Here is a 27,495-nt window from a genome sequence, read left to right as displayed (position 1 = left end):
GTTCTTCTGCTAGGAGCAAACAGAACCTAGTATGCAGGCACCTTAAGAGTTTTCAGTTTCATCTCATGCAGATGTTGTTCGGGCAAGCTAGGCAGGCAGGATTCGGTTGTGCTCAAGCCTCTAGGCAAGGAAGAAGAGGGGGAAGGGAGGAGCTGCGCAAGCGAGGGAGAGGGTGATTAATGAGCTTGGGGTCACTGTAATAAAAGCGGCATGCCGGTCGCGAAGCAGCTCGAGCCACAGACGCGTTTCTTTCCAATGATGGAGGAGCCGAGTATCTCTCACTCACTCACTCACTCACTCACTCACTCACTCACTCACTCACTCACTCACTCACTCACTCACTCACTCACTCACTCACTCACTCACTCACTCACTCACTCACTCACTCACTCACTCACTCACTCACTCACTCACTCACTCACTGACTGACTGACTGACTGACTGACTGACTGACTGATTTGGCTATATAGGGACTTGTTGCTAGACGCAACCAGCACTTTTACCATACACAGGTCACAACGAAGTGCGTATTAAGTTCTGACGCTGTGTGAGTGTGTGTGAGAGAGAGACCGGTTTTGGGCATTTTCTACTGTGTGGACTAACTGAGAAGAGAACACTTTCCTATTCTGGATTTTGAAATAGATCTTCATGGAGTTTGTTTATTAATTAGTGTGTGTGTGTGTGTAATTGTGTGTGTGTGTGTACGATCCAGTGCTCCGTAGCAAAGGTTGAATGGCCTCCCACTGGAGTGGTCTGTGAACTATGATCGTCCCTCGCTTAGCTGGCTGCCAGAATGGAGGGAGAGAAAGAGGGAGGGAGAGAGAGAGGGTCAAGGAGGCTAGAGCGAACAAGTGAAAACGAGTGTGTGGAGAACGTGACTGAATGGCCTGGGCCCCACAATGCACGTCATCTACTCTCTGGGTAGGCGGGGGGGTGAATTGAGAGCGTGGGGTGGAAGGGGGACTACTTCAGCTGGCGGGTGTGTATTTATGTATGTGTGTGTGTGTGTGTGTGTGTGTGTGTGTGTGTGTGTGTGTGTGTGTGTGTGTGTGTGTGTGTGTGTGTGTGCGTGTGAGTGGGTCGTGATAGATGTTGCTATATCAGATACATCACACCCTCTCCCCACCTTTCTGCCCTTCCTTCACCCTCTCTCTCTCTGTTGTTGTTGCTATTGAAAACTCAAGCCTTTAAGCTTGTCATTAACTAGAGCACTGCACACCACTGCCACACCACTGTGTGTGTGTGTGTGTGTGTGTGTGTGTGTGTGTGTGTGTGTGTGTGTGTGTGTGTGTGTGTGTGTGTGTGTGTGTGTGTGTGTGTGTGTACAAATTATTCTGACCATGTGTTTTCTCTTTCCAGGAGAGTACCTGTTAGTGATGCGGGGACCCAGAGAAACCTGGATTTAAGAGAAGGCAACCACATCACACAAAGCATGGTGCGTCATCCATGTATAAGATGTGTATTAGTGTTATAACACCGTTTATAATAAGGTTAAGAGACGTTAACCATACCCTCATACCTCACACAAGTGAAGTTATTCCGTGTGTATAACATGTTACAGGTGTTTAAGGCAAGTGGAAGAGTGGTGTAAAACCAGTTGAAGTGTGGTGTATAATCAGTTGAAGAGTGGTGTAAAACCAGTTGAAGTGTGGTGTATAATCAGTTGAATAGTGGTGTAAAACCAGTTGAAGAGTGGTGTAAAACCAGTTGAAGAGTGGTGTATAACCAGTTGAAGTGTTTTGTATAACCAGTTGACGAGGTGTGTATAACCAGTTGAAGAGGTGTGTATAACCAGTTGAAGTGTGGTGTATAACCAGTTGAAGTGTGGTGTATAACCAGTTGAAGAGTGGTGTATAACAAGTTGAAGAGGTGTGTATAACCAGTTGAAGAGGTGTGTATAACCAGTTGAAGAGGTGTGTATAACCAGTTGAAGTGTATAACCAGTTGAAGAGGTGTGTATAACCAGTTGAAGTGTATAACCAGTTGATGAATGGTGTATAACCAGATGAAGAGTGTTGTATAACCAGTTGAAAAGTGATGTTTTACCAGTTGAAGAGTGGTGTATAACCAGTTGAAGAGTGGTGTATAACCAGTTGAAGAGGTGTGTATAACCAGTTGAAGAGTGGTGTGTATAACCAGTTGAAGGGTGGTGTATAACCAGTTGAAGGGTGGTGTATAACCAGTTGAAGGGGGTGGTGTATAACCAGTTGAAGTGTGGTGTATAACCAGTTGAAGTGTGGTGTATAACCATTTGAAATGTGGTGTATAACCTGTTAAAATGTGGTGTACAACCAGTTGAAGAGGTGTGTATATCCATTTGAAATGTTGTGCATAACCATCTGAAATGTGGTGTATAACCAGTTGAAGTGTGGTGTATAACCAGTTGAAGAGGTGTGTGTAACCAGTTGAAGAGGTGTGTATAACCATTTGTAGTGTGGTGTATAACCAGTTGAAGCGGTGTGTATAACCAGTTGAAGGGTGGTGTATAACCAGTTGAAGGGTGGTGTATAACCAGTTGAAGGGGTGGTGTATAACCAGTTGAAGTGTGGTGTAAAACCAGTTGTAGTGTGGTGTATAACCAGTTGAAGAGGTGTGTATAACCAGTTGAAGAGGTGTGTATGACCAGTTGTAGTGTGGTGTATAACCAGTTGAAGAGGTGTGTATAACCAGTTGTAGTGTTGTGTATAACCAGTTGAAGAGTGTTGTGTATAACCAGTTGAGGAGGTGTGTATAACCAGTTGTAGTGTTGTGTATAACCAGTTGAAGAGTGGTGTGTATAACCAGTTGAGGAGGTGTGTATAACCAGTTGAAATGTTGTATATAACCAGTTGAAGTGTGGTGTATTACCATTTGAAATGTGGTGTATAACCATTTGAAATGTGGTGTATAACCTGTTGAAATGTGGTGTATAACCAGTTGAAGAGTGGTGTATAACCAGTTGAAGAGTGGTGTATTACCATTTGAATTGTGGTGTATTACCATTTGAATTGTGGTGTATTACCATTTGAATTGTGGTGTATTACCAGTTGAAGAGTGGTGTATAACCAGTTGAAGAGTGGTGTATAACCAGTTGAAGAGGTCTATATCCAGTTGAAGAGTGGTGTATAACCATTTGAAATGTTGTGTATAACCATTTGAAATGTGGTGTATAACCAGTTGTAGAGGTGTATAACCAGTTGAAGAGGTGTATAACCAGTTGAAGAGTTGTGAATAACCAGTTGAAGAGGTGTATAACCAGTTTAAGATGTGTATAACCAGTTGAAGAGGTCTATAACCAGTTGAAGAGTGGTGTATATGACCAGTTAAAGAGGTGTACATAACCAGTTGTAGTGTGGTGTATAACCAGTTGAAGAGGTGTGTATAACCAGTTGAAGAGGTGTGTATAACCAGTTGAAGTGTTGTGTATTTCCAGTTGTAGTGTGGTGTATAACCAGTTGAAGAGTGGTGTATATCCAGTTGAAGAGTGGTGTATAACCAGTTGAAGTGTCGTGTATAACAAGTTGGAAGTGTCGTGTATAACCAGTTGAAGTGTCGTGTATAACCAGTTGAAGTGTCGCGTATAACCAGTTGAAGAGTGGTGTATAACCAGTTGAAGAGATGTGTATAACCAGTTGAAGAGGTGTGTATAACCAGTTGAAAAGTTGTGTTTTACCAGTTGAAGTGTGGTGTTTAACCAGTTTAAGTGTTTTGTATAACCAGTTGCAGAGGTGTTTATAACCAGTTGTAGTGTGGTGTATAACCAGTTGAAGAGGTGTGTATAACCAGTTGTAGTGTTGTGTATAACCAGTTGAAGAGTGGTGTGTATAACCAGTTGAAGTGTGGTGTAAAACCAGTTGTAGTGTGGTGTATAACCAGTTGAAGAGGTGTGTATAACCAGTTGAAGAGGTGTGTAGAACCAGTTGTAGTGTGGTGTATAACCAGTTGAAGAGGTGTGTATAACCAGTTGTAGTGTTGTGTATAACCAGTTGAAGAGTGGTGTGTATAACCAGTTGAGGAGGTGTGAATAACCAGTTGTAGTGTTGTGTATAACCAGTTGAAGAGTGGTGTGTATAACCAGTTGAGGAGGTGTGTATAACCAGTTGAAGTGTGGTGTATAACCAGTTGAAGTGTGGTGTATAACCAGTTGAAGTGTGGTGTATAACCAGTTGAAGTGTGGTGTATAACCAGTTGAAGAGGTGTGTATAACTAGTTGAAGAGGTGTGTATAACCAGTTGAAGAGTGGTGTATAACCATTTGAAATGTGGTGTATAACCTGTTGAAATGTGGTGTACAACCAGTTGAAGAGTGGTGTATAACCAGTTGAAGAGGTCTATAACCAGTTGAAGAGTGGTGTATATCCATTTGAAATGTTGTGTTTAACCATCTGAAATGTGGTGTATAACCAGTTGAAGAGTGGTGTATAACCAGTTGAAGAGGTTGGAATAACCAGTTGAAGAGGTGTGTATAACCAGTTGAAGAGGTGTGTGTATAACCAGTTGAAGTGGTGTGTATAACCAGTTGAAGGGTGGTGTATAACCAGTTGAAGTGTGGTGTAAAACCAGTTGTAGTGTGGTGTATAACCAGTTGAAGAGGTGTGTATAACCAGTTGAAGAGGTGTGTATAACCAGTTGAAGAGGTGTGTATAACCAGTTGAAGAGGTTTTTATAACCAGTTGAAATGTTGTATATAACCAGTTGAAGTGTGGTGTATTACCATTTGAAATGTGGTGTATAACCATTTGAAATGTGGTGTATAACCTGTTGAAATGTGGTGTATAACCAGTTGAAGAGTGGTGTATAACCAGTTGAAGAGTGGTGTATTACCATTTGAATTGTGGTGTATTACCATTTGAATTGTGGTGTATTACCAGTTGAAGAGTGGTGTATAACCAGTTGAAGAGTGGTGTATAACCAGTTGAAGAGGTCTATATCCAGTTGAAGAGTGGTGTATAACCATTTGAAATGTTGTGTATAACCATTTGAAATGTGGTGTATAACCAGTTGTAGAGGTGTATAACCAGTTGAAGAGGTGTATAACCAGTTGAAGAGGTGTATAACCAGTTGAAGAGGTGTGTATAACCAGTTGAAGAGGTGTGTATAACCAGTTGAAGAGTTGTGAATAACCAGTTGAAGAGGTGTATAACCAGTTTAAGAGGTGTATAACCAGTTGAAGAGGTCTATAACCAGTTGAAGAGTGGTGTATATGACCAGTTAAAGAGGTGTACATAACCAGTTGAAGAGGTGTGTATAACCAGTTGAAGAGGTGTGTATAACCAGTTGAAGAGGTGTGTATAACCAGTTGAAGAGGTTTTTATAACCAGTTGAAATGTTGTATATAACCAGTTGAAGTGTGGTGTATTACCATTTGAAATGTGGTGTATAACCATTTGAAATGTGGTGTATAACCTGTTGAAATGTGGTGTATAACCAGTTGAAGAGTGGTGTATAACCAGTTGAAGAGTGGTGTATTACCATTTGAATTGTGGTGTATTACCATTTGAATTGTGGTGTATTACCAGTTGAAGAGTGGTGTATAACCAGTTGAAGAGTGGTGTATAACCAGTTGAAGAGGTCTATATCCAGTTGAAGAGTGGTGTATAACCATTTGAAATGTTGTGTATAACCATTTGAAATGTGGTGTATAACCAGTTGTAGAGGTGTATAACCAGTTGAAGAGGTGTATAACCAGTTGAAGAGGTGTATAACCAGTTGAAGAGGTGTGTATAACCAGTTGAAGAGGTGTGTATAACCAGTTGAAGAGTTGTGAATAACCAGTTGAAGAGGTGTATAACCAGTTTAAGAGGTGTATAACCAGTTGAAGAGGTCTATAACCAGTTGAAGAGTGGTGTATATGACCAGTTAAAGAGGTGTACATAACCAGTTGTAGTGTGGTGTATAACCAGTTGAAGAGGTGTACATAACCAGTTGAAGAGGTGTGTATAACCAGTTGAAGTGTTGTGTATTTCCAGTTGTAGTGTGGTGTATAACCAGTTGAAGAGGTGTGTATAACCAGTTGAAGTGTTGTGTATTTCCAGTTGTAGTGTGGTGTATAACCAGTTGAAGAGTGGTGTATATCCAGTTGAAGAGTGGTGTATAACCAGTTGAAGTGTCGTGTATAACAAGTTGGAAGTGTCGTGTATAACCAGTTGAAGTGTCGTGTATAACCAGTTGAAGTGTCGTGTATAACCAGTTGAAGAGTGGTGTATAACCAGTTGAAGAGGTGTGTATAACCAGTTGAAGAGGTGTGTATAACCAGTTGAAAAGTTGTGTTTTACCAGTTGAAGTGTGGTGTTTAACCAGTTTAAGTGTTTTGTATAACCAGTTGCAGAGGTGTTTATAACCAGTTGAAGAGTGGGGTATAACCAGTTGAAGAGTGGTGTATAACCAGTTTAAGACTTTTGTATAACCAGTTTAAGAGTGGTGTATAACCAGTTGAAGAGTGGTGTATATACAGTTGAAGAGGTGTGTATAACCAGTTGAAGGGTGGTGTATAACCAGTTGAAGAGGTGTGTATAACCAGTTGAAGAGGTGTGTATAACCAGTTGAAGAGCTGTGTATAACCAGTTGAAGGGGTGAGTATAACCAGTTGAAGAGGTGTGTATAACCAGTTGAAGAGGTGTGTATAACCAGTTGAAGAGGTGTGAATAACCAGTTGAAGAGGTGTATAACCAGTTTAAGAGGTGTATAACCAGTTGAAGAGGTGTGTATAACCAGTTGAAAAGCTGTGTTTAACCAGTTGAAGAGGTGTGTATAACCAGTTGAAGAGGTGTGTATAACCAGTTGAAGAGGTGTGTATAACCAGTTGAAGAGGTGTGAATAACCAGTTGAAGAGGTGTATAACCAGTTTAAGAGGTGTATAACCAGTTGAAGAGGTGTGTATAACCAGTTGAAGAGGTGTGTATAACCAGTTGAAGAGGTGTGTATAACCAGTTGAAGAGGTGTGTATAACCAGTTGAAGAGGTGTGTATAACCAGTTGAAGAGGTGTGTATAACCAGTTGAAGAGGTGTGTATAACCAGTTGAAGAGGTGTGTATAACCAGTTGAAGAGTGGTGTATAACCAGTTGAAGAGTGGTGTATAACCAGTTGAAGAGTATGGTATAAGCAGTTGAAGAGGTGTGTATAACCAGTTGAAGAGTGGTGTATAACCAGTTGAAGAGTGGTGTATAACCAGTTGAAGAGTGGTGTATAACCAGTTGAAGAGTATGGTATAAGCAGTTGAAGAGGTGTGTATAACCAGTTGAAGAGTGGTGTATAACCAGTTGAAGAGTATGGTATAAGCAGTTGAAGAGTGGTGTATAACCAGTTGAAGAGTATGGTATAAGCAGTTGAAGAGTGGTGTATAACCAGTTGAAGTGTGGTATATAACCAGTTGAAGAGGTGTGTATAACCAGTTGAAGAGGTGTGAATAACCAGTTGAAGAGGTGTATAACCAGTTTAAGAGGTGTATAACCAGTTGAAGAGGTGTGTATAACCAGTTGAAGAGGTGTGTATAACCAGTTGAAGAGCTGTGTTTAACCAGTTGAAGAGGTGTGTATAACCAGTTTAAGAGTGGTGTATAACCAGTTGAAGAGGTGTGTATAACCAGTTTAAGAGTGGTGTATAACCAGTTGAAGAGGTGTGTATAACCAGTTTAAGAGGTGTATAACCAGTTGAAGAGGTGTGTATAACCAGTTGAAGAGGTGTGTATAACCAGTTGAAGAGCTGTGTTTAACCAGTTGAAGTGTGGTATATAACCAGTTTAAGAGTGGTGTATAACCAGTTGAAGTGTGGTATATAACCAGTTTAAGAGTGGTGTATAACCAGTTGAAGTGTGGTATATAACCAGTTGAAGTGTGGTATATAACCAGTTTAAGAGTGGTGTATAACCAGTTGAAGAGGTGTATAACCAGTTGAAGAGGTGTGTATAACCAGTTGAAGAGGTGTGTATAACCAGTTGAAGTGTGGTATATAACCAGTTGAAGAGTGGTGTATAACCAGTTGAAGAGGTGTTAACCTTGTGTATTACGTGTATGATGTTGTTTATAATAAAATTAAACTTTTTTTATTCAGCACATTTCTTACAGGGGATGCATTTCAAAGTGCTTAACAAATAAAACAATACATGTTGAGAAAGATTAAAACTAGACAAATTAAAATAGTAAATCAGTGGACCTCAGAGACTAATGAATTAAAATAAATAGTACAAGAAATTTGAAGTGGGATATAACACGTTTATAATTGGTTTAAACCTGTGTTATTTCTCCTGTAGGTGGATGCCAGGCTAACGCCCCTGGCCGCCATGGGGCTGGACCGCAATGCCTTGATGCGGGACGGCCTCCGCCTGCACGGCAGCGTAGTCTACCCAGGGATCCGAGCGCTGTCGGCCGAGAAGCCCCACGAGGGGTCCACCACCCTCCCCCTCAGCTACAACCGGGACGGCCTTCCAGACCTCCTCTACAAGCCTGACGTTTCCATGGACCGGAGCAAGCCTACCAACGGCTACCTGGACCTGTACAAGAGCCCTCCACCAAGCCTCCATAGGGGGCCAGAAGGGCTGGACAGGAGAGGTGTGGGACCTGGGGGGGAGAAGCCCTCAGAGCTGGGCCTGGGGGGTGCTGGTGCAGGAGCAGGCGGGTACCTGCGTCTGCCCTGGGGGCTGAGCCGGGGGCTGTACCCCGAGGCGGGCCTCTACCCCTATATGGACTCTTCCAAGTATGCAGCCCTCAGCATGTACAAGGCCCAGTTCCTCAATCAGCCCAGCCCCTACCTTCCCCAGCACCTGGCCTACCAGTCCCTCTGTGCCTCCCAGGGGGGGAACATGAACCCTGCTGCTGCCTCCGCCGCCGAGAGGCTCTACTACATGCCCCCCTACCCCCCGTCCCCCATCTCCTCCCCCCTGGTGGGGTCTCCCATGAGGATCCCAGCGGTGTCGGTGGCCCCCACCTCCATGGTGCACTGCCAGGAGAAGGGATTGAGTGTCGGGTCTCGTGTCCACCACGAGGGGTCTCCGTTTGGGCAGCAGCTTCACCAGCCGCCCCCTCCGCCCCAGCACCTTCTCCCCCCCCACACAGACAGAGACCGAGACAGACCCCCCAGCAGAAGCAATAAGCCCAGTAGACCCCCCTCCAACAAAGGAGCCAGTAACAGCAGTGGTAGTAGTAGTAGTAGTAGTGGTGGTAGCAGTGGTGGGAGTAATACTAATAGTAGTAGCCTTCCTATTGATTCCTCCCCTCGCGCCTCTTCTCGCCTCCCCCAGCCTGCTCCTCCCCTGCCTCCCCCTCACATAGACAGCACCATGGACCTACAGAGGGCAGTCTCTAGAATAGTACCATTATCTTCCTCCTCTTGTTCCTCTTCCTCTTCCCAGACGATACCTCACTCGTTCTATGTGAGCAGCATGGCTCCAGAGAACCCCTCCCCTGCCCGGCCCAGCCCCCACAAACCCAGACCCAGAGATGGGGTGTCGGATCACAGGGCTGGGGGATGTGAGAAGAGATCCAGTCAGTGCCCTTCCAAACCATCCTCTGAGCGTCCAGCCCCACTGAACCAGCCGCCGACTACCAAAGACCCAGCAGACCCAAAGCCTCTCGACCTCTCTGGAAGATTGTTGGAGTTAGGCCTGCCTCCTAACAGCTTCCCTGTGAAGATGGAGGCCCTGGGGTCCCCGGGGCCTCGGTACGGACCTCCCCCCAGCCGGGAGCTCCTGAAAGAGACCCTCTCTCTCTCACCCCCCTCCCTACCCTCCCACTCCCACTCAGTGGTCAGCAGCACTTCCTCCAAAGCCCCAGAGAGGCCAGAGATGATCAGCACTTTGCACTCCTCCTGGGTGGTGCCCACCCTTACACCCACCTACACCATTGGGTCCACCCACGCACACCCCCACCCCCCAGCCCTGTCCCCATCCCCCAGGCCCAGCCCAGACACCCAAGGGAAAGGCTCCTCTCCATCTGTCATCAAAAACAAGGCTCTGGAGAGAGTCCTACCCCAGCCCCAGCAACGCAGTCCATCCTGCCCCAGGGTAGGAGAGACAAATACTACCCCAATTCCTTCCAATCTCAATCCTCCCTCCACAATACCCTTGTCCCCCAAACCCAATAATGATTGGCCCAAACCCAGCCCCAGCCAATCAGAAAGTTCCCCCATGGCCGGCCATCATAGGAACTCCACAGAGAAGCCCCCCAAAGCCCCTAAGAGGGCTGAGACATCCCAGGAGGTGTCTCCATATAATAAACGTCCGTGTCTAGAGAATGCCAATGGGCACCCACCCAGCCACCTCTACCTGCCCCAGAGCGAGGCCTACCTACCTCACAGCATGGTGTACGCCAACCGATACCTACACTACTCTGTACCCGACGGCATGGCCCTCCACTCTCTCCCTCTGCCAGGGAAGGGCCCTGCCTACCCTCCCCCCGTCCTGCTTGGCAGTAACAGCCTTTACCCCTCCCACCTGGCAGCCAAACAGCCCGTACCGTACCAGAGCCACGCTGGGGAGTACCTCACCTACAACTCCCAGGAGATGGCCCACCCTCTGATGCACACACACACAGACTCTAAAGCCTTGGAGCGGGCAGATCAGGGGCCCAAGTCACGTGGCCAGGGCCAGGACAAACCTAGGGGACTCAAAGAGGATTTTGGTGGGTCCCACAGGGGCCGGTGTGATGTGGAGACAGGGGAGGGGTCCCATGTGAAGCGCAATAAAGATGCAGGGGAGTGGGGAGGGAGCCAGCCCAGACCCCTCTCCTCCTCCAGCACCAGTATCCCTTCCAAAGATAGAATCGTCTGCATTGACCTCGTACACTCCGACACAGATGGAGAGTCCACGCCAGCCGCCAACAAGCCGCCACTCCCTGTCATCGTTCCCATCACCAGGGGCAACCAACACCAGTGTGGCCATGGCGACCAAAGCATGAGGGAAGTGGAGCGGGAGCCAGAACACCAACTGCATCATCATCATCATCATCTTCATCACCACCCCAGCCCAAGCTCCACCCTGAGAACTACCCACACAGACAGACAACCAGAGATCCCCTGTATGAGACCCAGGCCCCTCCAGGAGACGGGCTGTCCGGGTGTGGCCTCTAGCCCACTTCAGGTCTCCCCAGGACTGGTTACTCGGGCCGAGGAGAGCCGCGAGGACCAGAGCCCTTCCTCAGACCCAAGGGACCAGGGGGAGCAGGTCAAAAGCACCCTGCGCTGTGCCCGCACATCTGGGGACCGCAAGACGAGAGACCGGACTCTTGGAGATTGTGACCGCACTGCAGTAGACCGTACCACTGGTGATAGTGGCCGCATGCCTGGCGACCGCATGTCTAGAGATCGCATATCATCTTGCGACCTCACGTCTGGAGAGGAGAGAGAAGAGATGGACAGACGAACCTCCTCCCACCCCATCCTTCGCTACATGGACCTGGGGAAGGAAAGAGAACGAGAAGGAGGGAGCGTTGAAGACACAGAGGAGTCACATGGAGAGGGGGATGAGGATGAAGAGGGTGGACGAAGAGGCTCACGGAGGACCAGTCTGACCAAGAGGATCGCTAACTCTTCCGGCTACGTCGGCGACCGCATCAAATGTGTCACAACCGAGCTGTATGCAGACTCTAGCAAGCTGAGTCGGGAGCAGCGCGCCCTGCAGGTGAGTTGAGAGAACTGCGGCCATAGGTGGGTTAGGGTGGCGGGCAGTGGCTGTGGATGTGATGATAAACATGACTCATTTATCTGAAGCCTTTCACAGTTTACATTTCAGTTCCCATGTGGTCCATGCAGGAATCAAACCCACTACTCTGGTCAATTCTGCCACTCATTCTAGCGGGTCATAGCGGGTCTTTGTCGTTTGGAGAGACAATATGTCTTCGTATAGATGTCTTAGATACCTGCTTCCCGTATCTGAAGTAGGGTGACGGTTAGTCCAGAGTTATAGACTTATCCCAGCCCTTAGCTGTTGCCTCTGAGTTTATGAGAGGACATTTGAAGCCTGTTGACAGTCAGTGATTTAGCACAAGGCCAGTTCAAAGGTTAACCTAGCCCTGTGAGTTGTCTAGGCAACATTGGTTAAGTTGTTAGCGTGCCCTGCTCTGTGTATCTTGCTCCGGGAGAAAGAGAATGAGAGTGTGTGTGTTGGGGGGGTGGTCAAAGGCACGTGCTGCTGGGCTTCACATTGTGACAGCGATAACCTCATGGTTCACCCTGCCTCTTGCTGTGCTTAACCCCAAGGTGAGCCAGAGGGGCTGGAAGGTGGATGGATGGGGTTCCTTGTTGATAAAGCACCCACCCCGGCCTTGTCCAAGGTCACACACCCCTCCCCCAATGGCTATTAGTGCCTAGCTTCTCACTCACACATATTGAACACATGAGAACACACACACACATGCCATATACACAAACAGTGATTCAGTGCTGCATGATTGAACCCATTCCTCCTGGCTGTATTATTTACTGATCATCTACTTTTGTAGCTATTAAAGACCAGTGGTTGTATTTAGATTAGATCAAAAACACATGTGTATACCATTTCTGGCTAGACACACACACCTCTGATGATGTATCTGAATAGTGCAGAGGCACATTTATGTTACTGCTTGGTTCTACCCGTCTACCCATATGTTGTAAACATGCCTTTGAACCATCTGGTTTGTCTTTAATTGTCATGCATGCTCATACAGAGCTGGAACACAAAGCTATCAAACGCTAGATTTCTGGACGTTGACTATCATCTTAATAACTCAATGATGTTATATTATATACCCACAATTCGCCCCCCTCCCTCCCCCCTCCCCAGGTCTAATTTACAAATAATAATTGTATTGCCTTTCTCTTTGAAAAATATATATAATTTCAGTTCAGAAAACAAGGGTTTGATAGTTTTTTTATGTGTTTATTGATGGGTTCACTGGTTTGATTTGACTGTGTGTGTGTGTGTGTGTGTGTGTGTGTGTGTGTGTGTGTGTGTGTGTGTGTGTGTGCGCTTGGTGGGACAATGGCTACTAGATGTTGTATGTGTATACAAGGGGTGCTTCAATCCCAGCTTCCAGGTCTTCAGTACTACTGGTTTTACGTAATAGTAGTTCATTGATTGATTGATTATTGCCAATGATTGGCCAATCCTTGATTAGAGGGGAGGAAGAAAAACCAGCTGTTCTAAGGACCCAGAGGCCCGGAATTAAGAACGGGGGGGGAAGACATTTTAACATACAGTACCTACATGAAATGATGGACAGATATATTGAAATTATGAAAATGATGGACAGATATGAAAATGATAGACAGATATATTGAAATTATGAAAATGATGGACAGATATATTGAAATTATGAAAATGATGGACAGATATATTGAAATTATGGACAGATATATTGAAATGATGAAAATGAAGGACAGATATTAAATGATGGACAGATATATTGAAATGATGAAAATGATGGACAGATATATTGAAATGATGAAAATGATGGACAGATATGAAATGATGGACAGATATATTGAGCCCCCGTTCTAATTGCTTAGATGGAAGTCATATCACGAGAGGGGAGTAATATAAGTCGCCCTGCAGCTAACTGGGAGGTCAGTTCTTTACATTTCTCTATCTCACTCTACCCCTCACACACACTTTCTCTCCCCTTCTACCCTCTTTCTGCTCCCTCTTTCTTTCTCTGCACTCTCTCTTTCTTTCTGTCTTTTTCTCACCTGCTCTGCACTGTGTACTCCTTCTCGCCCTCTCTCTCTCTCTCCCCCTCCCTTCCTTTTTTCTCTCTTTCCCCTTCTCTTTCTCTCTCTGTGAGCCTCAGGGCTAGCCGTATGTGTTTCCTAGCTGTATTCATGTTTCAGGAAGGGAGATGGCAGGAACTAGGGCCTCAAAGCGATCGCATGGACTCACCGTGGCTGACTGCACTAGTCTAACCTAACCATGTCTGGATGTGCCATGCTTGTTCATTTATCTCTCTCTTTGTTCTGTTTTGTTTTGGCCTCCTTTTTTGACACAATGTGATCTTGTTGTTTGCTTCGGTAGTCGTTCAGCCCAGATTGAGGTTTAGAGAGGTGTGTGTGGCGGACGCTAGACAGTTAGTGGGTTTCATGGCTGTTTTCTCTGTGTGTGTCTCTCTGTGTATGTCGTGTGTGTGTGTGTTTAGCGGGCGATGATGCGGTTCTCGGAGCTGGAGCTGAAGGAGAAGGAGTGCGGGGGTGTGTGTGTGTCTGCGTCGGCAGCGGTAGCAGGACAGGAGTTGGCAGACCGCCAGCGGAGAGAAAGAGAGTGGGAACACTGCCAACACACCGCCAGGCAGGGAGAGAGGGAGGGTGAGTAACCCAATTCTTCCACACACACACACACACACACACACACACACACACACACACACACACACACACACACACACACACACACACACACACACACACACACACACACACTTACAGCACTCAGCTAGGCAGGGTTTGTTCCCAACACACACACAGTGAGAGAAAGAGAAAGAGAGCAAAAGAGAGAGACGTGGTCTTATTTTTAAGGAGCATTTTGTGCTTATCTGTGTAGAGAGAGGATAAAGAGGGAGGGGAGGATGAGATGGAGTGAGTGAGGGGGAGAGCTGAGGGGTGATCCAAAGCAAGTTATAGAGAGGGAGGAGGAATAGTTAGCGAGGGAAAGCGAATGGGAGAGAGGAATGGGAGCTAGAGAGGAATAGAGATTGTGCCAGAGAAAGAGAAGGAGAGAGTGCGAGGGAGGGAAAGAGAGAGAGGAAGAGGGATGGAGGGGGGGGGGGGTTACTTGTGTTGGCTGGGAGCCGAGCTGTGTATTGAAGCGAGCCCTGGACTGACGTGGGAGCCTAATTATGGCAGAGAGAGGGAGAGAAAGGGAGAGCGAGCGTCACGCTCTGTGTGGGAAGGGCGTGGCAGGGTCATGGCAGGGGGTGGATGGGGGAGGAGAGAGGGAGAGACATGAGTGTTTTTGTCCTAAATAAAAAAAAAATCCTGGCTTCCTCTTGCTCCCTCCCTCCCTCCCCAGTCTCTCTCTCTCTCTCTCTCCCTCTTTCTCTCTGTCTCTCTCTCTCTCTTTTCTCATAGTGGGAGTGTCGGTGTGAACGGTTAGACTTTTAGCTCCACTGACACTCTATACCCCATCAAAGTTTTATAGTCTGTCTTTAGAAGAGAATAAACGTTGGCTGCTGTTTAACAGCCCTTCTCTTTCTCTCTCCTCTCTCTTTCCTTCACTCTCTCATCACCCACCATCTCTCACCTCTCTCCATGGCTTCTTTCTCATCCGCTTCCCTTCTCTCCTCTCTTGATCTTCCTCCCTGGTCTAGGTGGAAGGCAGGACTATGGGAACAACAGAGTCCCAGTCCTCCAGAGGTGTGGGGGCCAGAGGGAGAGCCTGTACCCAGGGCAGGAGGCCTGGGAGGGGGCTAGAGATGGTGCCAGAGAGGGTGAGGGTTGGCGATGTTCACCCCCAGTCCTGGCACTGGCAGACCGGCACCCCCAGGAGAAGGGTGGGCAGGGCATGGTACCCATTAGGAAACACACACACAGCCTACAGAAGGGAGAGGAGGAAGGAGAAAAGTGCTCAGAGAAGGCCAGAATGACTTCAGGTGAGTGTGGGGGATGTAGTTTTCACTTATCGACCCGTGTCAATGTGGCTCTTAGAGCCTTTTCTCTCCATCTCATCCTTTTGCTCTCAGCTGTCTCTCTCTCAGGCCTCTCTCTGTGTCTCTCCTCTCACCCCTCTCTCTGTCCCTCCTCTCACCACTCTCTCTGTCTCTCCTCTCACCCCTCTCTCTGTCCCTCCTCTCACCCCTCTCTCTGTCCCTCCTCTCACCCCTCTCTCTGTCTCTCCTCTCACCCCTCTCTGTGTCTCTCCTCTCACCCCTCTCTCTGTCTCTCCTCTCACCCCTCTCTCTGTCCCTCCTCTCACCCCTCTCTCTGTCCCTCCTCTCACCCCTCTCTGTGTCCCTCCTCTCACCTCTCTCTCTGTCCCTCCTCTCACCCCTCTCTGTGTCCCTCCTCTCACCCCTCTCTCTGTCCCTCCTCTCACCACTCTCTCTGTCTCTCCTCTCACCCCTCTCTCTGTCCCTCCTCTCACCCCTCTCTCTCTGTCCCTCCTCTCACCCCTCTCTCTGTCTCTCCTCTCACCCCTCTCTCTGTCCCTCCTCTCACCCCTCTCTCTGTCCCTCCTCTCACCCCTCTCTCTGTCCCTCCTCTCACCCCTCTCTCTGTCTCTCCTCTCACCCCTCTCTCTGTCCCTCCTCTCACCCCTCTCTCTGTCTCTCCTCTCACCCCTCTCTCTGTCCCTCCTCTCACCATCTCTCTGTCCCTCCTCTCACCCCTCTCTCTGTCCCTCCTCTCACCACTCTCTCTGTCCCTCCTCTCACCACTCTCTCTGTCCCTCCTCTCACCCCTCTCTGTCTCTCCTCTCACCCCTCTCTCTGTCCCTCCTCTCACCCCTCTCTCTGTCCCTCCTCTCACCCCTCTCTCTGTCCCTCCTCTCACCACTCTCTCTGTCCCTCCTCTCACCCCTCTCTCTGTCTCTCCTCTCACCCCTCTCTCTGTCCCTCCTCTCACCCCTCTCTCTGTCTCTCCTCTCACCCCTCTCTCTGTCCCTCCTCTCACCCCGCTCTCTCTGTCCCTCCTCTCACCCCTCTCTCTGTCCCTCCTCTCACCCCTCTCTCTGTCCCTCCTCTCACCCCTCTCTCTGTCCCTCCTCTCACCCCTCTCTCTGTCCCTCCTCTCACCCCTCTCTCTGTCTCTCCTCTCACCTCGCTCTCTCTGTCCCTCCTCTCACCCCTCTCTCTGTCCCTCCTCTCACCCCTCTCTCTGTCCCTCCTCTCACCCCTCTCTCTGTCCCTCCTCTCACCCCTCTCTCTGTCCCTCCTCTCACCCCTCTCTCTGTCCCTCCTCTCACCTCGCTCTCTCTGTCCCTCCTCTCACCCCTCTCTCTGTCCCTCCTCTCACCCCTCTCTGTGTCCCTCCTCTCACCCCTCTCTCTGTCCCTCCTCTCACCACTCTCTCTGTCCCTCCTCTCACCCCTCTCTCTGTCCCTCCTCTCACCACTCTCTCTGTCCCTCCTCTCACCCCTCTCTCTGTCCCTCCTCTCACCACTCTCTCTGTCCCTCCTCTCACCACTCTCTCTGTCCCTCCTCTCACCCCTCTCTGTCTCTCCTCTCACCCCTCTCTCTGTCCCTCCTCTCACCCCTCTCTCTGTCCCTCCTCTCACCCCTCTCTCTGTCCCTCCTCTCACCACTCTCTCTGTCCCTCCTCTCACCCCTCTCTCTGTCTCTCCTCTCACCCCTCTCTCTGTCCCTCCTCTCACCCCTCTCTCTGTCTCTCCTCTCACCCCTCTCTCTGTCCCTCCTCTCACCCCGCTCTCTCTGTCCCTCCTCTCACCCCTCTCTCTGTCCCTCCTCTCACCCCTCTCTCTGTCCCTCCTCTCACCCCTCTCTCTGTCCCTCCTCTCACCCCTCTCTCTGTCCCTCCTCTCACCCCTCTCTCTGTCTCTCCTCTCACCTCGCTCTCTCTGTCCCTCCTCTCACCCCTCTCTCTGTCCCTCCTCTCACCCCTCTCTCTGTCCCTCCTCTCACCCCTCTCTCTGTCCCTCCTCTCACCCCTCTCTCTGTCTCTCCTCTCACCTCGCTCTCTCTGTCCCTCCTCTCACCCCTCTCTCTGTCCCTCCTCTCACCCCTCTCTCTGTCCCTCCTCTCACCCCTCTCTCTGTCTCTCCTCTCACCTCGCTCTCTCTGTCCCTCCTCTCACCCCTCTCTCTGTCCCTCCTCTCACCCCTCTCTCTGTCCCTCCTCTCACCCCTCTCTCTGTCCCTCCTCTCACCCCTCTCTCTGTCTCTCCTCTCACCCCTCTCTCTGTCCCTCCTCTCACCTCGCTCTCTCTGTCCCTCCTCTCACCCCTCTCTCTGTCCCTCCTCTCACCCCTCTCTCTGTCCCTCCTCTCACCCCTCTCTCTGTCCCTCCTCTCACCTCGCTCTCTCTGTCCCTCCTCTCACCCCTCTCTCTGTCCCTCCTCTCACCACTCTCTCTGTCCCTCCTCTCACCCCTCTCTCTGTCCCTCCTCTCACCCCTCTCTCTGTCCCTCCTCTCACCTCGCTCTCTCTGTCCCTCCTCTCACCCCTCTCTCTGTCCCTCCTCTCACCCCTCTCTCTGTCTCTCCTCTCACCCCTCTCTGTGTCTCTCCTCTCACCCCTCTCTCTGTCCCTCCTCTCACCCCTCTCTCTGTCTCTCCTCTCACCCCTCTCTGTGTCTCTCCTCTCACCTCTCTCTCTGTCCCTCCTCTCACCCCTCTCTCTGTCCCTCCTCTCACCTCGCTCTCTGTGTCTCTCCTCTCACCCCTCTCTGTGTCCCTCCTCTCACCTCTCTCTCTGTCCCTCCTCTCACCACTCTCTCTGTCTCTCCTCTCACCCCTCTCTCTGTCCCTCCTCTCACCCCTCTCTCTGTCTCTCCTCTCACCCCTCTCTCTGTCCCTCCTCTCACCCCTCTCTCTGTCCCTCCTCTCACCCCTCTCTCTGTCCCTCCTCTCACCCCTCTCTCTGTCTCTCCTCTCACCCCTCTCTGTCTCTCCTCTCACCCCTCTCTCTGTCCCTCCTCTCACCCCTCTCTCTGTCCCTCCTCTCACCACTCTCTCTGTCCCTCCTCTCACCCCTCTCTCTGTCCCTCCTCTCACCCCTCTCTCTGTCCCTCCTCTCACCCCTCTCTCTGTCCCTCCTCTCACCCCTCTCTCTGTCCCTCCTCTCACCCCTCTCTCTGTCCCTCCTCTCACCCCTCTCTCTGTCTCTCCTCTCACCACTCTCTCTGTCCCTCCTCTCACCCCTCTCTCTGTCCCTCCTCTCACCCCTCTCTCTGTCCCTCCTCTCACCCCTCTCTCTGTCCCTCCTCTCACCCCTCTCTCTGTCTCTCCTCTCACCCCTCTCTCTGTCCCTCCTCTCACCCCTCTCTCTGTCCCTCCTCTCACCCCTCTCTCTGTCCCTCCTCTCACCCCTCTTTGTGTCCCTCCTCTCACCCCTCTCTGTGTCCCTCCTCTCACCACTCTCTCTGTCTCTCCTCTCACCCCTCTCTCTGTCCCTCCTCTCACCACTCTCTGTGTCCCTCCTCTCACCCCTCTCTGTGTCCCTCCTCTCACCACTCTCTCTGTCTCTCCTCTCACCCCTCTCTCTGTCCCTCCTCTCACCACTCTCTGTGTCCCTCCTCTCACCCCTCTCTGTGTCCCTCCTCTCACCACTCTCTCTGTCTCTCCTCTCACCCCTCTCTCTGTCCCTCCTCTCACCACTCTCTCTGTCCCTCCTCTCACCACTCTCTGTGTCCCTCCTCTCACCACTCTCTCTGTCCCTCCTCTCACCACTCTCTCTGTCCCTCCTCTCACCACTCTCTGTGTCCCTCCTCTCACCCCTCTCTCTGTCTCTCCTCTCACCACTCTCTGTGTCCCTCCTCTCACCCCTCTCTGTGTCTCTCCTCTCACCACTCTCTCTGTCCCTCCTCTCACCCCTCTCTCTGTCCCTCCTCTCACCCCTCTCTGTGTCTCTCACCGCTCTCTCTGTCTCTCCTCTCACCCCTCTCTCTGTCCCTCCTATCACCCCTCTGTCTGTCCCTCCTCTCACCCCTCTCTCTGTCCCTCCTCTCACCACTCTCTCTGTCCCTCCTATCACCCCTCTGTCTGTCCCTCCTCTCACCACTCTCTCTGTCCCTCCTCTCATCCCGCTCTCTCTGTCCCTCCTCTCACCACTCTCTCTGTCTCTCCTCTCACCCCTCTCTCTGTCCCTCCTCTCACCACTCTCTCTGTCCCTCCTCTCACCACTCTCTGTGTCCCTCCTCTCACCACTCTCTCTGTCCCTCCTCTCACCACTCTCTGTGTCCCTCCTCTCACCACTCTCTCTGTCCCTCCTCTCACCCCTCTCTCTGTCCCTCCTCTCACCCCTCTCTGTGTCCCTCCTCTCACCCCTCTCTGTGTCTCTCCTCTCACCTCTCTCTCTGTCCCTCCTCTCACCCCTCTCTCTGTCCCTCCTCTCACCCCTCTCTCTGTCTCTCACCGCTCTCTCTGTCTCTCCTCTCACCACTCTCTCTGTCCCTCCTCTCACCCCTCTCTCTGTCCATCCTCTCACCCCTCTCTCTGTCCCTCCTCTCACCCCTCTCTCTGTCTCTCCTCTCACCCCTCTCTGTGTCTCTCCTCTCACCCCTCTCTCTGTCCCTCCTCTCACCCCTCTCTCTGTCCCTCCTCTCACCCCTCTCTCTGTCCCTCCTCTCACCCCTCTCTCTGTCCCTCCTCTCACCCCTCTCTCTGTCTCTCCTCTCACCACTCTCTCTGTCCCTCCTCTCACCCCTCTGTCTGTCCCTCCTCTCACCCCTCTCTCTGTCCCTCCTCTCACCCCTCTCTCTGTCCCTCCTCTCACCCCTCTCTCTGTCTCTCCTCTCACCACTCTCTCTGTCCCTCCTCTCACCCCTCTCTGTGTCTCTCCTCTCACCCCTCTCTCTGTCCCTCCTCTCACCCCTCTCTCTGTCCCTCCTCTCACCCCTCTCTCTGTCTCTCCTCTCACCCCTCTCTGTGTCTCTCCTCTCACCCCTCTCTCTGTCCCTCCTCTCACCCCTCTCTCTGTCCCTCCTCTCACCCCTCTCTCTGTCTCTCCTCTCACCCCTCTCTCTGTGTCTCTCCTCTCACCCCTCTCTGTGTCTCTCCTCTCACCCCTCTCTCTGTCCCTCCTCTCACCCCTCTCTCTGTCCCTCCTCTCACCCCTCTCTCTGTCTCTCCTCTCACCCCTCTCTCTGTCTCTCCTCTCACCCCTCTCTGTGTCCCTCCTCTCACCCCTCTCTGTGTCTCTCCTCTCACCCCTCTCTCTGTCCCTCCTCTCACCCCTCTCTCTGTCTCTCCTCTCACCCCTCTCTGTGTCTCTCCTCTCACCCCTCTCTCTGTCCCTCCTCTCACCCCTCTCTCTGTCCCTCCTCTCACCCCTCTCTCTGTCCCTCCTCTCACCCCTCTCTCTGTCCCTCCTCTCACCCCTCTCTCTGTCTCTCCTCTCACCACTCTCTCTGTCCCTCCTCTCACCCCTCTCTGTGTCTCTCCTCTCACCCCTCTCTCTGTCCCTCCTCTCACCCCTCTCTCTGTCCCTCCTCTCACCCCTCTCTCTGTCTCTCCTCTCACCCCTCTCTGTGTCTCTCCTCTCACCCCTCTCTCTGTCCCTCCTCTCACCCCTCTCTCTGTCCCTCCTCTCACCCCTCTCTCTGTCTCTCCTCTCACCCCTCTCTCTGTGTCTCTCCTCTCACCCCTCTCTGTGTCTCTCCTCTCACCCCTCTCTCTGTCCCTCCTCTCACCCCTCTCTCTGTCCCTCCTCTCACCCCTCTCTCTGTCTCTCCTCTCACCCCTCTCTCTGTCTCTCCTCTCACCCCTCTCTGTGTCCCTCCTCTCACCCCTCTCTGTGTCTCTCCTCTCACCCCTCTCTCTGTCCCTCCTCTCACCCCTCTCTCTGTCTCTCCTCTCACCCCTCTCTGTGTCTCTCCTCTCACCCCTCTCTCTGTCCCTCCTCTCACCCCTCTCTCTGTCCCTCCTCTCACCCCTCTCTCTGTCCCTCCTCTCACCCCTCTCTCTGTCCCTCCTCTCACCCCTCTCTGTGTCTCTCCTCTCACCCCTCTCTGTGTCTCTCCTCTCACCCCTCTCTCTTTGCCTCATCACCGTAGATGTTCAATCTCTGTTCCTTCTTTCTTTCACCCCTCTGTCTGTTCCAACCCTCTGCCCTTTTTCTCCCACAACTATTGTACTTCATTTCTCTTTCTCTCTGTCCCATCCCTCTCTCTGTGTGGCAGCCAGTTTAGCGAAGATATATATAGAGAGAGAGAGGATGCACAAGAGGAGAAGAGGGAGAGGAGTGTTTAATCCTGTCTTTGAGTGGAGAGAAGGGAGGGAGCAGGACAGCCATTCTCTCTTTTCTTTCAACAGCGACGTTCCTCTGCCACCTTCTTCAAAGCTGCTCTTTTCTTTTCAGATCCTTTCTTTCTTCCCTTGTGTGTTTGGGTTTCTGTTCTTTCCCCCCTTTTCTTTTGGCATGTGGTTGCACTCGCTCTCCCAGTGCTGGCAGGCGAGAGGGCTAGTCCTCCCCGGGGCATTTGAGAACCCCCCCCACTTCTCTCTCTCTTTCCCCCCCTCTCTCCCTTTCTCTCTGTCTCTCTCTTACACACACACACACACACACACACACACACACACACACACACACACACACACACACACACACACACACAAAGGCTTTCCTATGCTTAAAGTGAAGCTTACATGAGGCTTTACAGCTCATCAGCTTGTGAGAGTGGGCACCATGTTTGCCTTTGTGTCTTTTTTGTCTCTATGTGTGTATGTGTGTCCATGCATGCGTGTGTCTGTTTATGTTGCGTTCCTGTGTCTGTAAGTGTGGGTGTGTCTGTATGTGTCCTATTGTGTGTGTGTGTGTGTGTGTGTGTGTGTGTGTGTGTGTGTGTGTGTGTGTGTGTGTGTGTGTGTGTGTGTGTGTGTGTTCTCCGCTAACATCCACTCTCTGGGTCGGTAGATGCGTGTGTGCTGTGGGGCAGTGAGCAACCTACGGCTCCCACTACTAATGAGGATGATGATGAAGAGGTGAGGAAGCTGAAGGTGTGTATCGAGCTGAAGGGGCTCCGCCTCCGCAAGCCCACCGCTTCCTCCCCCGAGAGGCCAGAGGTCAAAGAGGAGAGGACATGGTCATCACATCACAGCCCCTCCTTCCTGCCCCGGACCCTCCCCCCGACCCCAACATGGAGCCCAGCTCATGCCCTTCCTCCTCGGGACAGGAAGTTCAAGGTTGATACGGAAGTGAAACCTCTGTCACAGAAGCCAGAGATCACGAAGAGCTGGGCCAGAGAGATGCTGGCTAATGGAGACGCTAAACGAGGTAGGCAGTCTGTCAGTCCGTCTGTTGTCTGATTCTGATTGTCTCTGTGGGGTTGTCCTGTAGCCTTTTCGCCAGTGGTAGTGGGCTTTTACTGCTGCTATGTACAGTATGGAGCAGTTTTTACTGTGCAATAAGCTGTTCCATATCTTTTATTATGTCCTTCGCATCTCCTCAACATCTCTGACAGAAGTGTTGAAGCCACAGACAGAAGTTCATCTAGGCTCTCTATGGTTTAGCCTTCAATATCCCTGTGCTTTGTGATGTCACTTCCTCTCTACATTCGCGGTGTAGTCAGCCTGCCTGGGTTCAGGTGCTTTCCCTGCGGAGTGGACAGGAAGTGACATAGGTGACACTTCCTGCTGGCTCCAGGGGCCCTGTGAAGGTCTCTTTAGGGTATTTAGAGTGTTTAGAGTGTTAGAGGCTGTGTCTGTGGTTAAGACTCCACCAGCTAACAACAAACGTTCCCATAACTTTAGAGAACGTTCCTTTAACCTCTCTGGGCTAGGTGGGACGCTTGCCAGTGTAATCCCGTGGCGCGATATTCAAATACCTCAAAAATGCAAAAACTGCAATTTTTCAAACATATGACTATTTTACACCATTTTAAAGACAAGACTCTCGTTAATCTAACCACACTGTCCGATTTCAAAAAGGCTTTACAACGAAAGCAAAACATTAGATTAATGTCAGCAGAGTACCCAGCCAGAAATAATCAGACACCCATTTTTCAAGCTAGCATATAATGTCACATAAACCCAAACCACAGCTAAATGCAGCACTAACCTTTGATGATCTTCATCAGATGACAACCCTAGGACATTATGTTATACAATACATGCATGTTTTGTTCAATCAAGTTCATATTTATATCAAAAAACAGATTTTTACATTAGCATGTGACTAGCATGTGACTAGCATTCCCACCGAACACTGCCGGTGAATTTACTAAATTACTCACGATAAACGTTCACAAAAAACATAACAATTATTTTAAGAATTATAGATACAGAACTCCTCTATGCACTCGCTATGTCCGATTTTAAAATAGCTTTTCGGTGAAAGCACATTTTGCAATATTCTCAGTAGATAGCCCGGCATCACAGGGCTAGCTATTTAGACACCCAGCAAGTTTAGCACTCACCAAAGTCAGATTTATTATAAGAAAAATGTTATTACCTTTGCTGTTCTTCGTCAGAATGCACTCCCAGGACTTCTACTTCAATAACAAATGTTGGTTTGGTCCCAAATAATCCATTGTTATATCCAAATAGCGGCGTTTTGTTCGTGCGTTCAAGACACTATCCGAAAGGGTAAATAAGGGTGACGAGCATGGCGCATTTCGTGACAAAAAATGTCTAAATATTCCATTACCGTACTTCGAAGCATGTCAACCGCTGTTTAAAATCAATTTTTATGCCATTTTTCTCGTAAAAAAGCGATAATATTTTTGACCGGGAAAGCGTGTATACGTACAAAGAGAGAGAGAAAATAAAAACATCTCGTGCCCTCGTGCACGAGCGTGAGTCTCAGAGTACTCTGACCAGCCACTATCCAAACGCGATAATGTGTTTCAGCCTGGGGCTGCCTCGATATCATTCAGATTTTTCCCGGGCTCTGAGAGCCTATGGGAGCCGTAGGAAGTGTCACGTTACAGCAAAGATCCTCAGTCTTCAATAAACAGAGACAAGAAGAACAAGGTCTTGTCAGAGAGGGCACTTCCTGTAAGGAATCTTCTCAGGTTTTGGCCTGCCATATGAGTTCTGTTATACTCACAGACACCATTCAAACAGTTTTAGAAACTTTAGGGTGTTTTCTATCCAAAGCCAATAATTATATGCATATTCTAGTTACTGGGCAGGAGTAGTAACCAGATTAAATCGGGTACGTTTTTTATCCGGCCGTGTCAATACTGCCCCCTAGCCCTAACAGGTTAAGAGTATCATTAGGTCATTAACTAATGTTTTTATAGGAATGTTCCTGTGATGTGCAAGGAATGTTTCCAAGAAACCATTCCTTTAATGTCAAGTAGAACTTACCCAGAACATTGTTACCATGAATGTTCTAGACACGTTTCATGGGAAAGTTGCAACAACATTTATGTGTCCAGTTTTCTGTTGGTTAGGAAAATATTCCATCAACGTCCCACCAAACATACACAGAAAATGGTTGCCATGTTCTCCGAACATAAATATTAACGTTCCATGGGAACATTGCAAAAACATTTGTGTCCCCCCAAAAAAATCATTACACATCACATGTTGTTGATAAGCCAATCAGTGCCCTGATTAGTGAACTACTGATCCATTCACAGGTCTTTGTCTGTTTGGGACACTCACACAGTGCTTTGGAGATAGTGTTTTCAACTTAGATATTTCACACACAGGATTACATTGTGCAAGTTCAATTAATCAGTCATTATTATTCAACATTTCCTCACCTGGGATTTGAACTCAGCCTCTTGGTTCACGGTATTCTGATCTTCCTGCTACACCTCCATGTCCGTGTAAGGTATTAATAAATCGGATTATTCTCTCATCGTTGATTTTATTAGCTTATTTCAGCAATTGAAGGGCTTTCTGTGTAGTTGTCTAATGTTGCTGGGCCATATTAACCTGTTTTAATGATACTCCTGAATCATTATGATCAATCAAATATTTTCTTGAGTGTACTTTTAACGGAGCTGAGATTTGCTCCAGAGTGCATTCACCTTATTGGTTAAACGGATCAAGTGGTTTCAGATCTACACAAGTCCCTAGGGAAGAGGGGTTTGTTCTGGACAGGACCTAACTATACTGGCCCAATAAGCACGTGCCTGAGGGATTTCCCTTATTGGAACAGTGGTAAGGGAATTTGTTAGTGGCTTGGGTTTGAGACCTGTTAGGGGAGTTACCCTACTGTCACATTCATATATGTTGATGTCATGATTTGGCTCTAGTTACGACAGACCTGATCTAAATACAATGAGTTTCTCATTAGAAGGTGGGAATCTGTAGGATTACGCCTTGCGCACGAATTATAACCACATTTCCACTATCTCTCAAAAGTGATCGGTATTCGTTCATTCATATACCAAGGCTGAGCATTTCTCCATTGTCTTCTTGAAATCCACACCACATACCATGTATGTCAAGTGATTCTGTTGCAATTAGTCTGTTTTTCCACGTTAAAACTTGGAGATGGAACTCTGTGTTGTGCATTGTTTTGGTATAACTGGCATAATCATTGCTTAAATGGCAAATGTGAGAAAGTGAAGACATGCTACTGTAAATATACACATTTCTGACATTCTGAGAACATGGCAACCTCGGTATACTTGCATCAGAAGCAGCACCTGGGCCATGTTCTGCCAACATGTTGGAATGTTCCAGATAGAACTGCAATGTGAGTTGATGCGATTCCTAATCAGAGACATGTTTGTTCTACATGATATATAAACAGATGAGAGAGAGTCGTCTTGTAGCTGCTCAGCTATCGAGAATTCTACTGATTTCCATCTTTCAGTTAAAATACTTGTTTTAATTCGATCAGATCGGTGTGTTGTAACCAGCACCACTACCAACACCCTAACCGCTGTCCCAATAAAGGATATCTCTACGGCATTTGCTTCATGCGCCAGTATAGTTAGGACCTGTCAAGAACAAACCCTAAACCCTCCTCCCTAGGCACTTGTGTAGATCTGAAGCCACTTGACATGTGTAAGCAATGTGAATGCATTTTGAAGTAAATCTCATCTCTGTTAAAAGTACACTCAAGGAAAAATGTTATTGATCACGGTGATTGAGGATTATCAGTAAAACAGGTCAACATGGCCCACCAACATCAGATAATAATACAGAAAGTCCTTACATTTTTTAAATCAAACAGTCAAATGAATGATGAGAGAATAGTCAGATTAACTGGTAACTGGCACAGACATGCTGGCGTAGCAGGAAGATCTGAATGTGTGTGTGTGTGTGTGTGTGTGTGTGTGTGTGTGTGTGTGTGCCTGTGTGTGTGTGTGTGTGTGCCTGTGTGTGCCTGTGTGTGTGAGTGAGAGCACGTGCACATGCCGTTTAGAAATATGGGGGCAGGTGTAGTGTGACTAACATGTGATGAATGACTGTTTCCCTTCAAGGCCAGTCAAATAGAAAGAGAGAGAGAAAGACAGAGAGTGTGTCAAACTAGGGCTTTCCCCGTGCTCACACCACAGCTGAGAAAAGTGAGAGATGAATAGACTAAGAAAGAGAGAGAGGGATTAAATAAGGAGATTAAGAAAGGGTATTACCTGCTGGCTTGATGATTCCGTGGTAACCACAGAGTATGATTGACAGTGAGGCGTCGCACCTCCTCCCACCTATTCAGTGACAGCACTACGGCAACCACTGTCCTGGGTTAATGAGGCGTAATATTCCACCACTGTGTGTACGGGTGAGTGTGTGTATACGGGTGTGGGTGTGACTGATGTATGTACGTGTCAGTGTATTGGGGGGAGCTTTAAGAGACAGTGTGTGTATATGTGTGTCCAGGGAAGAAAATATTTAGACTTGTAGGCCAACCACCCCCACCCTCCAGCCATTGTAATTTCAAGGACATTTTTAAAATGTCAATAATGGGTACTTCTTCACTATGTGTGTGAGGTTGAAAAAAGACAGTGGGAATTGCATTTACTCATTACTCAAACTGAGAGTGCC

The 27,495-nt window shown here is 48.9% G+C and overlaps 1 protein-coding gene across 4 annotated transcripts in view; it reads left to right on the top strand.

Moving 5' to 3' along the window:
- The window catches only part of LOC106582152 (BCL-6 corepressor), a 68,785-nt gene that overhangs the window by 16,051 nt on the left and 25,239 nt on the right, over positions 1-27,495 (top strand). For 3 of the 4 annotated variants that reach the window (XM_082967075.1, XM_014164940.3, XM_082967073.1), the window contains 6 exons: positions 1,360-1,435; positions 8,228-11,590; positions 13,459-13,515; positions 14,082-14,247; positions 15,249-15,530; positions 22,466-22,825. In XM_082967075.1, the coding sequence (XP_082823201.1) occupies positions 1,433-1,435; positions 8,228-11,590; positions 13,459-13,515; positions 14,082-14,247; positions 15,249-15,530; positions 22,466-22,825 (4,231 nt within the window). In that variant the 5' untranslated portion in view covers positions 1,360-1,432. The remainder of the gene's footprint in view (positions 1-1,359; positions 1,436-8,227; positions 11,591-13,458; positions 13,516-14,081; positions 14,248-15,248; positions 15,531-22,465; positions 22,826-27,495) is intronic. The other variant, XM_082967074.1, reaches the window with a different exon arrangement.

The sequence above is a fragment of the Salmo salar genome, chromosome 21 (genome assembly GCF_965601325.2).
Source record: "Salmo salar chromosome 21, fSalSal1, whole genome shotgun sequence".
Lineage (NCBI taxonomy): Eukaryota > Metazoa > Chordata > Actinopteri > Salmoniformes > Salmonidae > Salmo > Salmo salar.
Note: the sequence above shows the minus strand (reverse complement) of the source record. Positions and strands in the feature narration are given on the sequence as shown.